Source organism: Tympanuchus pallidicinctus, unplaced genomic scaffold (genome assembly GCF_026119805.1).
Source record: "Tympanuchus pallidicinctus isolate F22 unplaced genomic scaffold, pur_lepc_1.0 scaffold4, whole genome shotgun sequence".
Taxonomy (NCBI): Eukaryota; Metazoa; Chordata; class Aves; order Galliformes; family Phasianidae; genus Tympanuchus; species Tympanuchus pallidicinctus.
This window is the reverse complement of record NW_026294758.1, coordinates 30328618-30343168: the sequence shown is the minus strand read 5'-3', so window position 1 is coordinate 30343168 and position 14551 is coordinate 30328618. Positions and strand designations below refer to the sequence as shown.

At 44.5% G+C, this 14551-nt stretch overlaps 1 protein-coding gene across 2 annotated transcripts in view; it reads right to left on the bottom strand.

Annotated features, from left to right (window-relative positions):
• The window catches only part of RNF38 (ring finger protein 38), an 89886-nt gene extending 76730 nt beyond the window's left edge, over positions 1 to 13156 (bottom strand). The window contains exon 1 of one of the 2 annotated variants that reach the window (XM_052701184.1): positions 13138 to 13156. Coding sequence is in view for 1 of the 2 variants with exons in the window: in XM_052701182.1 (XP_052557142.1) it covers positions 1548 to 1596 (49 nt within the window). In the remaining variant the exon portion in view is untranslated. Of the gene's footprint in view, positions 1 to 1547; positions 1608 to 13137 lie in introns of those variants that run through there. The other variant, XM_052701182.1, reaches the window with a different exon arrangement.
• Between the last annotated feature and the right edge of the window lie 1395 nt (positions 13157 to 14551).

The window sequence follows — 14551 nt, the reverse complement described above, 5'->3', positions numbered from 1 at the left end:
GATCCTTGCAAAAACAAAAGGTCTTAACCATTCCTTTCTGCTTTGCGAACCAAATGCCCCTTGAAAAGGAGTACCTTTCTACAAACACAAGGACAGAAGTCATTTCCCATTCCTCCTCATGCAGAAATGCCACACACACTTCTAGAGAGACAGTTTCACTGATGAGCAAAGATTATTACTCTCAGCTCTTGCCAGCCATCTGGGTGACCTGTGTTCTGACATGAAAACCCGTAACAAAGCTCCTTCTGTCCTCCAGATGGACATGACTTTTGTATGAAGTTTATTCTGAATATCACAACTCTAAGTGTTTGACAACAAGACAGTGACTGGTTAGATCTAATTCACTTAAAATGTTCTTAGAAAATGCACACAGAAATCCATGTGCTGCATTTACAGTAAAATAGACAAAGTGCAGCAATTTTGTAAAGTGACAGAATATCAGGTCACTCATAAGTTGCAAATCATATATCAGACTGAATTCCACCACTTGCATTCCGTGTATAAAGCCAGATTATTTCTTTGTAGCACTTGCAGGAGGCTTTTGTCTACTGTGTGAAAAACAAAACAAAAACAGAAAAATTTTCTTTAAGCCTGGGGAAAAGTTACAATTCTCAAATCCCCCAAGCCATAAGCAAAAGGCACAATATCTCAATCTTCAAGGATCTGTCAAACTTCAAACAGTTTTGGTTTGCATTTCTTTTTGAATGTGGTTATTTCATTTTCTTTACAGTTCCAGATTTTCCCACCCATGGCAAATTCACATGTATATAGAAATCCTAAGATTTCTGGCTAGTGACTAATCTAAAGAGCCTCAGTAGGATTCACAGTCCTTTTCTACATTCTTCTGAGTACACAAATGTCTTTATTTAAAATAAGGGCAACTCATTTTCCATTTCAGATGTAAGTACAGCATGAAGAGGCCAGAAACACCTCCCTTTGGGATCAACTACATTACCCTTTTTAGCTGTACAGCTTCTCTAGGAAGCAAATGGCATAAATCATCATTCAGTAATCACACACAACACAACGAACTCGGCTTTACATATATCTCATCTAGCCACAGGACACCCCATGGAAATTAGCTGTGTTTCCTCCAGCATCTGTCTTAGAATTATTTAAAAATTACAAGCTTAAATTCCTTGTGCAGCCAACAAAGAGACAAGCACATACAGACAGACAAGGTTTGCCTGCACTGGTCATCATAATTCCAAGTCTGTATACTACAGGCCACAATAAAGCACTGCACATGATAACCCTTATTCTGCACACTTCAGTTTCCACAGCTTTTATTATTTTACATTCTGCATAAGGGAACTGTACTCGCACTATGGAATTTTTTTCATATCTCCTAATACAGTATGGGGCTATGGAAATACTCAGCTCACTTTTCTTTCTAATGGATTTCTCACTGTTTCCTTCTCTGCAGTTGCTGGTCCTTATCTGCTCATATTTTCAACTCTTTAGTTATCTGCGTAGCTCATTTTCCTCGCTAATTGTCACTCACTCTCTGTTCCATCATGTATCCCCAAGCCCCATCACACTCTTACCTTTCTCAAGTACACAAGACCCAGCTCTCCCAAATACTCCCATTACCATAGCTCCTTGTGCGCCAACTGATACTGATGGTAACATCTGAAAGCAAAAGCAGCAACACAGATGCATGTCAGCCAGTACCTGTGACATATCTGCATAGCTCAGTAGTTTTCAGTTGTACATCTAGCAGCTTAACAGCAAAAATACCAACTTTAGTTCAAACTCTACTAGACACAGGAAGACTTCAATCATACAAGAAAATCATTGCAATTTTACTCAACTGAAGCCGTTATTTTAAGTGACTAAGTCCTTCTGATTGGGACTGCTGTTACCTCTACACGACTGAATACATTACCTCTTTTATTTTTAATGAGGGCGTAACAAAGGGCTCAAACATTTAGGAGCAATGCACATACACAGATTTAAAAACTTACATACAGTGCTCTAGTTTACTTTTAATATTTGAGTCAGAGCAAAAATCTCATGAAGTAGTGTGCAGAACAGAAAGAGAAATAGCTCTGTAGCCAAGTCAACCAGCCTCAGCAGCAACTCATCACATAGCAGAGTTGGATATTGCATATAGTTTCATAAGTATTTACAATGAAGTGAGCACACAAATCCGGGATGCCGCAAAGCCGTCTCCTCCCTAGCAATACCTCTTTTCACAATTTAAATAACGCATCGATGCAAAGAAGTAACAACTGATAAACCGTAAGATCTTTAAGAGATCACTGTTTTATACACTGGAGAGAGTGAGTTTGGGTGCCTGCCTATGGGCATTCCTGCGCGCTCAGAGCGCTTGTCCGCACTATCAAGTGAACAACTGAAAAGATGCGAGGCAAAAAAAAATATGGCTAGAACTTAAGACGCTGTGAATGTTTTGAAGTCCCAACCCTTCCTCAAGAGCATCAATACACTAATAACAGCAATAAAAACAAGTGAGAAAATACAGAATTTTGAACAGAAAGGTATATTTAAAGGAGAATTTGAATGGGTAACAACAGTTTGATTTGTGAGACATCCATCTTCCTTTCAGAGCACTACCATTTACTCACAGTAGCTCCTACCTCAAAAGCCTTAGAGCAATATCCAAAAGCTAGAGGAGACTTTCCAGTAGGTCCCCTCGTGTAACACAGTTCAGCTCCTGTAGACTTCTAGAAGTCTATAGGAAATATCTCTTCTGCCTCTGCCTTCCTCTTTCCAAGTACAGGCTTGGAAATGGTGTATAAGAACACATACTTCCGTTAATGCAGGCATAAACAGTTAAATCAACACATGACATTTGACTTGAAAAGTGAGTGCTCTTGATTATGAGGAGAATTGTGTCTGCTCTTCTGCGGACAGCAGAGCAAATCCAATCCTGAAAATCTGCCTACATCTCTTCTGTTTCACAGCATTTTCTGGAAGGAAACATCTGCATTGCATGGGAAAGGGAGTAAACCAAGAACTTCATTTCTCACTACACAATATGCTACATCGAGAGCAAAATGCCAGGAGTTCAGACACAATCAGACATCAAATTGCTAGATTTCCTTTTAACATATACACTCGACAAAATCAACTTCCCCTTCCTTTCACAATACATATATTCAAAACCATAGCAGTTTCCTTCACATATAAAAATCTTCTATATTGACATCATAAATACAAAGTTCTAAGTCCAGATTTGCCAGAGTTTTAGTACAGACTGCTCACAGAGACTCCAAGTAGTTGCACAACATAGTCTTTTGTTTACCAGAACTCAGAATCACATCAGGAATGTGTCTCCCAGAGATGGTTTTTCAGCCTTAGCCTGATAACTATACTTTCCATCAGTATCTCAGGACAGCCTTGAAAAAGCAGACATCCATAGGCGTGGATGTTCCCACTGCTACACCATGTCTCCCATGCCCATGTTGCTTCTAGTGTGACATAGAATGATGGACACAGTAGTAAGCAACAGGCGTGGCTCAGCCCACCAAAGCATTTTTATTAAAATTTGAAATTTGTTCAAATTTAGCAGTAGCCTTGAAAAGGAGAAGCTTAATTAAATAGGGAAGGAGCAGAAGCTAGAAGAAAAGCCTGGGGAGACAGGATATCAACTCAGGTAACACTATGACTTGTCATTTTTGGACACAAGTGGCACCAAAGCCATAACAGAAGAAGTTAAGCAAAGCAAGATAAACAAAAACAAACTAACAAAAACCCAACAAATATTTTTTAGGAAACCATCTCGTAAGTTCATCATCACAGGGGCTGCAGGATGAAGAAGCTTGAGCATTCCAGAAAGGTTCCACATGCTTCCTGAATGGCTGGAAATTTATTTTCAACACAAAATGTAGCCATTAGTAACTTCAAATTTTGAACACTTATGAGTTGGCATTCCACACAAAAGAACAGAGAAGTACTCCTTGAGCAGTGAAGCTCCAGGTACACCATGCCCATAACTTAAGAGCACTGGTGTTAACAGGTCAAGATGTTCTCATCAGTGGCTTATCCTGTTTCTCAGAACAGGATGAACTCTCCCAGAATGAGCAATTTAAAGCCACATTACTCTTTGAGAATAGCATATTTGTCACTTTAGCTGCACTCATTAAATTAACATCATGAAACTTTATAGCAGTGACAAAACCTACAGAGTTACTCCAAAGATGTCAGACAATACCAAAGCCTCTAGGCAGACAGGTTCAACAATATCAGCTTAACTGCAGTAAGCATTAACTGTATCTGAGGATTTGCACCTATGGCTGTCTACAGTGTACGTAAAATCCTAGAACTTCAAAGTTAAAAACAGTTGTCTGGAAAACCATTTTGATATCTTTTTGTTTGACTATTCCCCTAAACTTGCATATCCCTGCAGATGTAAAAGGTCTCCAAAACTAAGACACAGTGCCTTGAAAGCAAAGCCTGTCTTGTACAATGCTACAGTGATTTATTGTCTTGCTTTTTGATGCAGAAAATTAGACATTGGCCACTGCCCTGTTTGTCACCACTATACTTGAAAAAGGCCAGAAGGGTAAAGCAGCAGAAGAGAGAGAAACACTAAGTTAAGGAAGAAGTAAGCTATCTGGAATGTAGTTCCTCTCAGCCCCAAACAAAAAACATATTATCCAAAAGATGTACCAAGACAAACAAAAATCTGACAGAGAAACACAATGTAAAAGAAAATCTGTAGTACAAATGGCAGAAGCCTTTGCTTTAAAATGCTTTAAGATCACTTTTGCCCCAGCCTAGAGACTGAAGAACTCCACAGAACGTTGGTTTCCCCTTTTGGCCTCACTTACCCTTGCCACACAGCCTCTGTGCAGCTGGTGAACAAGGGACACAGTTGGCTGCGCAGCTAATCCACATTAAACAATCCATAACAATATTGGGCAACTATAACTTTTTCAATTCTATTCAACACTAAGTTCTAAGATTGATCTTAAGACAAAATCAGTTGTTACATGAACAGCTGAACCAACAAAGCCTGGTTTCCATGGATTTTTGTTCTGTATTTCTGTGCTCTCACTCCACAATAACTCAGCTTCTCCCTAAGTCCTTGCAATTCTTCGCAATCTCCTTAGCTTCCCCTGCCCTGAAGTTCCACACTACTGTCTAGAAGCAAACCATAGGCCTGCTGCCTGCTGTAGGCCTGATGGGATGGCACTGCCACCCATCACAGTGCAGGGGAACAGTATTTCATAAGCCATTTGACTACTGACTTCTTACAAGTTTTGTGAAGGTTCAGAAGTCTCCACCAAACAACTTAAGTGGGTATTTACACAGAAACAGGACTAAAAGAGCAACACGGCAGCTTTATGCTGAAAGACTTCTCTATACTTACATGAGAAAGCAGCCAGCGGAGGTCACATACCAGAATTTTTGCTCTTTGCTCCATTTCTGCTGTGCTCCTGTGTGTTACTGACAGAATAGTTCATGCCATGTTCCCTAAAAAAACATCATGGATGATTTGCGTGCTCGTAGAGCCACTACATCACAAATACTGAATATGTAAAGGCTAATAGATGAATACAAAACTATGTCAGCAAATTACTTCTACACTTCTTTTTTTCACTGATTTCACTAGTACACCTTGAAGACAATAACAAAAATTCCCCGTGTTCCATTACTTAGTAACAAATTTCTTTATTCATTTAGCTGACACCTGAGAAAGTGTACCCAAGTATGACAGTGAAGACCAAGATCCCCTACAACAATAACAGTAAACAAAATGAGAGGTTCATGCTTTTGTCAGTGAGAAGAAAACAGACGTTTGTACATCAACCAGAAAGCTCTACTTTCAGCACTGATTTAAATACAAACAGCTATTTATGCTTTTCTCAAAAGCATCTATATCCAAATCAGTTTTGGTTGTGGGTTTTTTGTTTTTTTGGGGGGTTTTTTTTGAGCGTTTGGGTAAGAAGCGTGCCAGCCTCTCATCCTGCCAGTCTGCAGGAGTCTGGTCTCTCTTTTCTGTCTTCACTTGAGCAAAGGCGCTTAGATCTCCCCTGAGACATCTTTCCTCCAGGCTGAATGAACATAGTCCCCCCCTCCTCTCCTCTTAATGCACATGTTGCAGCCTGCAGCCCCTGCAGGGGGCCCTGCAGCCCCTCCATTTCCTTGGAGTCAATCAACTCCTCTGCAAGACTTCACACTTGCTTTTGTTGACTGCCATGAGGTTCCCTTTTCTCCAGCGAGTAAAGTTGCCTCTGAGCAGCACACCTGTCTTCCAGCTCAATGACTGTGGTCCCCACAGCTTGGTGTCATCTTTGCCCAGAGAAGATGTGGGTACCCCATCCCTGGAGGTGTTCAAGGCCAGGCTAGATGGGACCCTGGCAACACACAGCAGGGAGGTCAAAATCAGGTTGGTCTTCAAGGTCCCTTCCAATCCAAACCATTTTGTGACTCTACAATCTGTGAACTAGCTAGAGGACTGCTGTAGCACCAGACACATGTGTTGCTCAATAACGGGAGCGTTTTTTTCAAGTCTGTAAGTGACTCCATACTAGTCACGGTTGTTACATCACTCCTGTAATATTTACCCTTCTCATAACTCTTCCCTAATTCCTCATATTCACTATCTCCCTTTTAATAAAAACAGCTAAAATACAGCAAGTCCTTTAATATATTTTTCCTTAATGCTGAAATCCTTCTTCATTATCACTTTTGGTAGCTTACTGTAGAAAAGAAAGGTTAAAAAAAAAAGAAAATAAAGAAAATAAAGAAAAAGAGAAAGAGAAAGAAAAAAAGATATCAAAGTAGCAAAAAAATCAGTATACCATGAATTTAGAGACTGCCTAAATATCTTCTCTTGAGAACTCTGGTGCAGGTTTCAGAATGCACATGATTCAGTAGACAGATTGAGGGTTGTTTAGCATCACCAAATTTCTTCCATCATAAGACCTCATTTAAAATCAGAAAAAAAGAGAGGGGAGAGGTTCTTTTAACATCTCCTTAATCCAGAACTGTTGCAGATTATTGGTTTAAGCAAGGGCTTATGTATGCATGTCCGTGGCTTAGCATAATGGATGATCACCAAAATACTACACAGCAAGTGAAAGACCCTCTGGACACAAAAGACTCAATGTTTTAAACATATGTATTTGTTCTAATTTAGAAGTGAACATTTTTCTTGGTTTTTCTCTCTGACTTTTTAAGTCCAACTCCAACAGACACCCACCAAGAACAGCATCAAGTATATCCCTCACTCCCACTCCTTCGAAATATGCTGAATGTACCATGGTTAGCTCCTTTGCTATTTCATAAGCACAGTCACAGATTTCTTATTTTCAATACACTTCTCATTGCAATGGCTATAAATATATACTCCTATGCCTCCAAAAATCATGAAGAATTTCTGGAACTGCTCCAGACCTAAAATCATCTGCAAAAGCAGTTTTCATGTCATGCCATACACACTTCAGGAACTTTGTCCTAAACCACATACAAACCACAAGGATCACAGATGTCCAGGGCTTCAGTGCCAAAGGCTCAGTGATCTCCTATTACTTAATCAGCATAAAAACTCCTTCCACAAGAATGGAAACTTACTCCCATGTGGCTTGCTGCTGGATCGACTCGTGAAAAGTGAAAAGCAATGCAAAACAGAAGATCTATAGAAGTCCAGCTCCAAAAATAGGCACATGAACAGGTTATGTGAAGGAGAATAAAAAACACTTGAAAATGTAGACCTGTAGGCACACACACACACACACACACACACAAAAAAAAAAAAAAAAAAAAAAAAGAAAAAAAAAGAGAAAAAAAAGAAAATGCAGTTTAGATCCTGCAATGGGCTGCACGTGCTCATAATAAAAGCAGAAGCATACACATGCCCAAGAGACGAATCTTCACAAGCAAGAAACCAAGCAGATCATAAACATAAGCCTCTAGCACTTTCCTGTAGAAAGGAGTGCTGGGGGTCAGAGCTGCAATGCCAGTCTCTCCATAGGGGAAGATCCAGGGAGAAGTGTTTGAGGCACACACATGCCTGTGAGAAGCCCAGGAAACTGACATGCCACACACTGTGCTTGTCCAAAACACTTCTTAAAAAAATTACGATTTACTAAGTCAAAAACAATTTCCTGGTCTTTCCTTAAAGTGAAGTGTTCTTTCTTTGCTCTACATTACACATCAAATAACTTCAAAAAGAAAATTTTATCTTAATTCATCAGACCACAAAGAACAACAATGTTCTCCCCCTCAAGTACGAAAAATGTTTCCTGACTAGCGTCCAAGTGATTACTTATTATTACACTTCACATACACAAAGAAGAAAAAAAAAAGTTTCAAAGAAAGTACAAAAGAATGCAACCAGAACATATTAAAAATAAAATCTAAACCACAACAAAAACAAAGAGACAATCCCAGAAAATCAAAGTCAAAAAAGCAGCACCATCCTATCAGACTACTTGTGCAAAGGGAGTTCTCAGTCCAAACTTTTTCAGGTGCTCTCTGGCACTTCAGCAGTCCTCATTCATCCTTGTTAGTTCACTCATATGCTGCCTCAAACTCTCACTCTGGCAACCCCCAGATTTAGATGTCATGTTTTTGTCTGAACTTCTGATAAGAAGCAGATACCATGTGATGATGTGATGGACCACTTGAAATACACAAGGTGCAAAAACTAAGAGAAAAAGCTGCAGTGCTCATTGGCTGAAAAAGCTTTAAATTCCATCTTCGTAAAAAACAAAAGCAAACCCACCAATCTTGGCTTGAAAAGATTCTGTACACGTGTGGATTTCATTTTGCCAGCAAATGCGGTGGTTAAAAAAAAAAAAAAAAAAAAAAAAAAAAAAGCTGCATAAGCAGCTAAAAAGCTAAAACAAACATAAAAATGCAATACATAGTTCTCGTGGTTTGTTTTGCTTTGTTTCTCAAATTGAGCATTATTTTTCTTTCCTCCAAGGATTTGCAAAGCTCAGACATGTTTAGCATTATTCTTATGAAGCACTCCTCATTTTAAACTTTTTTCTGTGAGAAGGTAAGAATTCTTCTCTGCACATGTCTGTGAAATTTCTATCACAGAATGCCAGTCTTTGCACCTGTCCTAAAGCATAAATCTGTGTGATGCAGTAAGAGTACAAAATACGCCCCTTTCTTATGTTTTTCTTCAGAATCTTGGAAAGAAGCAGTTCAAGGCTCAAATAGCCATGTGCTGGGATTTGCCATGGACATGGAAAGGTAAGTGTTGTAGCACTGCCATTAAGATAAAGAAAAATCATGCAGATAAAAGAGAGAACTGTTATGACATTTATCTCTCTGAGTTGGGACAGTACAGTACACAGAATTATCGACTATCAGTTATTAGTGATGAACTGAGCTGCGTCTGTCAGTTACAAAATGAGACAGACCCTAGTAGAAACTGCACAAGTGTTAGACCTGAATTGCTTTTCAGCTGCAAATCCTCGTCATCTTCACTAATGCCTGTGGACTGACACCAGCAAAAAAATCAACAGAGAGAAGTGTTTGTCACCAGTCATACACCACACTCCAATCTAACAATTTCCCTTTTGACCTGAATTCACCTTTAATTTAGTGCTGGCAAACTGAAGGAAGGATAAAGGAAGACACAGATAATCTCTTGCCTGCTTTCTGGGCACAACTTTCAGTTAACAGAAGACAGGTGAGTTTGCAAAATGAGCCAGCTGCCAGCCACACCACAGCTCCGTTTTCACATGGGTCCCCATGCCCTCAGCCCCTCTGACATCTGGCAGATCAGTTCCACAAGGCCACACAGCTCCCACCAATACTGACCACAACTGCTACTATAACAGATTGGACCAAACAGAAAACAAATTATTCCATAAGTAGATGCTCCAAAGAAAAGCATGCACTTCAGAACTAAAAGTGTATCTTTGGTCTTCTTCCTAGGGTGAAAGAGTTTTGTAACATTGAGACAAGTTGAAATTTTTCATTCCTCTGCTCCTTCCTATTTGATAGATGAAATAAGTCAGTTAAGCAAAGATAAGGTAGTTACTCAGTGTTTTTAATACTGCAATTTAAAGAACTGCATATTCACTTTACCTTTTTGCCTCCAGGGGAAAAGGAATTAACATGGCACTTAAGACAGGTGTCTTTTGAGCACATCCAGTGACCAGCAGGGTTGGTTTCTTCTCACTGGTGACAGGTGACAGTATGAGGGGAAATAGCCTCAAGTTGTGCCGGGGTAAGTTTAGGTTGGATATCAGGAAACATTTCTTTACTGAAAGGCTTGTAAAGCACTGGAACAGATTCCCCAGGGAGGTGGTTGAGTCACCATCATTGGATGTGTTTAAAAGCTGTCTGGATGTGGTACTCAGATTTAGTGGAGGGTTGTTAGGGTAATCTGGTTAGGTTGCAGTTGGACTTGGTGATCTTTAAGGTCTTTTCCAACCAGAGCAATTCTATGATTTATGATTCTATGATCAGGACTCTGTCAATTCTCTTCCCAACCTCTGCAGCCACGGTGCACAGCAGCAGACACAGCACACTGCATGCAGGTGAATGCTGAGGGCACTGAGCCCTCCTAGCTGCACAGGGTGCTGGCAGCGCTGCTCCACATGGGTTGCAGCAGGGCTGCTTTCACCAACAAGCCCATTACTCAGGCACTGCGGGTTTGCTTCTGTTGGAAAACTGGCACCAACCCTTTGCCAACTGCTCCAGTTTCTCCAAAATGAAAGATTTGGGAGGTGCTGAGTTTTTGCCCTAAATACGCGTCCCCTGTTACTCCTTCTAGCAATGTTTTCTGATCAGACTTGGCCTCGTGTGTATCAAACATTATTTTTAGTTTTAACGTGGTTCTAACTAAAGAATTTGCAACGCATGGAGTAAAAGCAACCTTAACATTAGCAAAGCTTGCCAGGTGGGATCCAGAAGAGAGCAGCTGCTTATGCAGCTTAGACATCACGTATCTCTAGTGTTAAGTATGTTGCAAGTTCCAAAGCTGCCTCTCGAGAGGCACCAGAAGAGCAGAGCAACAGCACAGATCCTCACACTCGGTGGATCTGCCGAGGTCTGGAAGTTCCTGCAGCTGCCATGCTGCTGTGCTGCTCCCCCTCCTCCCTGAGGAGTCACACACATCCCAGCAGGAGCACAGCGCTGTGCTGAAGATGAAGTGCCGCTTAAGATCAGGATCAATTTCCTGAACAAAACAGGGAATAGGCTCTTCGTGCGGTGTTTTCTCGTCCAATTTCCTTTCACTAATTTGATGGTCATAAATAGAGACCTTCCCTTCTGTTGACACACACAGTCAGGGAGAAATACAAAAGCATAATGAAGCAACAAAAGGGAAAACCAGACATCAACATTTGTCCTGCTAGTAGGAAAAAAAACCAACAAAACAGCAAGTTCCCTCAATTTTGCTTGTAAGTTATGGTGAGATCACTAGCCCTTAGTGCTTGAGGACCAGTTCATGAAAGTACAGTTTTGAATTTTTGGCTTTTTTCCCCCCCACCATAAAATAAATAAATAAATAAATAAATAAATAAATAAATAAATAAAATTAGGAATGCCAAGGGGAGACCACTGCTTTCAAGACCAAGATGAGTAAAGTGCTCAGCAGAACAAGCCATGCTCAGCCCTGATCCTGCAGTTTGGTGCATCTCTTTTTTTCCCTGGTGGCAGTGTTGAAACGAAGCAGGCAGAGGTTCACAAACTCAGAACAACAGCCATTCCCTTTGGAGACAAAGGTGCAAACATTTCTCACCTGCAGACTACAAATCTCCTGCATTTGTCTGTAAATCATTACCTTAAGAACAGAAGGTGAGTCAGAGATCGTACTGCATGGAAACATTTGACACATCTTTGAAATCACGATGAACATCAAACACTCATCCACTACTGCGACTTAAGTGCAGTGTAAAAACTTCACTACCCAACTCTTCTGCAAAAGCTCTGAAGAAATGATTTTGAGCAAAGTGGTTCTGACTCCTCCAGCAAAGAGTGTGCAGTCAACTGTGGGCAAACACCAAAACTGGAGCACAAACCTCAAAACTCCTTTCTTATTCTGGAAAGAGAAACGTAACCACTCTGCCATCTCACAGCAAGGGGACATGAGGGCTGCGATGGAATCACTGTATGCCGAGTTACATTTCCTTCCTCCACCAGGAATTTCTGATTGACTGGAGATGAAGAAGCTCACACCTCCCAGCAGCAGTGCTCAAGGACATTTGTTTATGGGATAACAGTGTGGGATGGCTGAGAGAGGCTTTGGGATCAGGCTTTAGGATTAGGCTATCATCCAAATCAGGGACATCCAAGCAATTTTAAACAAAAAAGTTGGAATCCTCCAGGTGAAATCTCTGTTTGGTTATCACATATATCCTAATGATCACCTTCTCCTAAACACTTTACATGGAAGGCCCACAAAGCTAGAGAGCAGGGACCAAATATCTGCATGCACTATATGGTCTCAATGCATAGGGAAAGTTGTTTTTGAGCTACGTGATACAACTTAAACACACATAGTCAAGTTCTGACTTGCATTTCTGTATGATAACCCTTTAACACACCACCAAACAACGATTTCCAGAGGAACTCACTCGCAGAATCCACTGCACTTAAGACTGCCATCATTGTAAACACCGTTGCTGCACATTCCTGCGAATCACCCAAGCAGCTCCCCAAGACACTAGCACCACTAGAAATGAGCTGCTGGACTGATTAGATATCTCACTTCTTCACCACCGGACCCAAAGAGAGGTGCCACGTCCTCTATCGCTTTCTGACTATTCATGCACACACAATGTAATTCTCGCTGCATTAACGAGGAGCCGTCCCAGTCCCGATGCTTCAAACGGAGCGTGCGGGAATCTCCGCAAAGTCCCGACGCCGGCCAAGGATCGCGCCCGCGCCGAGCGATCCCGCGGCCAGGGGCAGCAGCTCCCACGCGGGCAGAGCGACTCTGGGAGCACTTCGGAGCTGCGCCCGGTTCGCCACACTCCCGAACACCGCACCGCGACCAACGGGCGTAGCGAGCCCCAGAGGGCGCGGGCCAGACTCTCGGGCTCGCCAGCCGCTCCACCGCCCCCGGCGGCAGCTCCGCCCTCCGCCCCGCCCCGCCCCGTCCCGCTGCGCCCCCCGCCCCGGGGACGGCAGCCCCGCTGCGGGCCCGCAGCCGAGCCGTGTCGCGCCGCCCCTCCCGGCGCCGCCCGCCCCGCTCACCTGGCGGCGGGCCCCTGGAGCCCGGGGCAGCGCGGGGAGAGCCGTGGCCGGCGTGGCCGCCCCGGCCCTGGCTGCGCGCTCCCGGCTCCGGCGGGCTCGGCCCACGGAGAGGCGGCGGCGGCGGCGGCGGGCGAAGGGTGGCGGGGGGCGGCGGGAAGCGAGCGGCGCCGCCGCCGCCGTTCATGGCGGGCGCGGGGCGGGGGCGAGCGTGGCTCCGGGGGGGCGCCGGGAGGAGGCAGGGAGCCGAGGGGGAGGCGGCGGCGGCGGCCTCAGCAGCAGGGAAGGAGGTGGCGGAGGGGGCGGGGGGCGGCGGAGGGGAGGAGGCGGGGGCGGGCAGGAGGCGGCGGCGGGGGCCGCCCATCGACCGCGCGGCGGGGGCTACTCCGCGGCGCTCCCCGCTCGGGGCACAGCGGGGCCGCTCTCCCGGCGCCGGGCGGGGGTCGAGGGGGCGGTGACGCGCTGTGGGGCGCGGGGCGGGCGGGCACCGGCATCATCCCTCTGGGCGGGGGTTCAGCAGCGGCAGCCCCAGCCAGGCTTTGCGGGAAGAGCCGACTCTCCTCCGGGGGGGAAAGAGGAGGAGGAGGACGAGAAGGAAGTCTCTCCGCCTTCTTCCTCCCTCCGCTCCGGCCCCAGCGGGCGGGCGTGCTCAGCCGTCCCGGCGCCTTCTCACGCCGGGCGCCGGCTGCCCGCGGTACGGCGGCGGCTCCTCTCTGCCAGCAGAGAAAGGGAAGCAAGACCCGGCCTCCTGCCGCTCGGCGCTCTGTCCCCCGCGCGCCTGCGGAGAGCTCAGAGCCGTCCGCGCCCGTCCGCGCGGGTCACGGTCACGCGTGGGAGCCGGGGAGCGGGGCTGATAAGGGCACGTAGCGCCCGCAGGGTCCGGCGAGCGTGGAGCCGCCCTGTCGAGCTCTGCGAGTGGGCAGCGGGTGCGGGGCAGTTCTTCGCGCCAGATACCCATAAATCCGCGGGCTGTGCAGTCCGCTGAGTGTCGTTGGGGCAGTGCTTTGACATGGCAGGGGATCAGGAATGCAGCTAATGGTTTCTTTTAGAGCGCAGGAACGTCTCTGTGTGCGAATGTGCATGTGTGTAGTGTGCTGCAGTGAATGCCTGCTTTTGCCAAGCTACTCCCAATGGTTGTTGGTTTTCAGGAGAAGTAAAACAGTATGAAAATTGACGCACAAACAACCAATGAGAAATCACTTACTCAGCAATATTCACTGTTTGAAAGGACACCTGTGATTTCATCCGCTGAAGAACAACAGTTGTGTGAGCTTCCCGCAAGTGGGAAGAGCCCATTTTGTTACACTGCATCCTGCAGGAGGCATTGAGTGGAGGGGTGCGCAGCTTGTGGTGCTGCCATGGCCCTGTGCTGCCCTTGGGTTTTCCCTGCATGTTGGGGGGCCCTGCTCGGAACCAC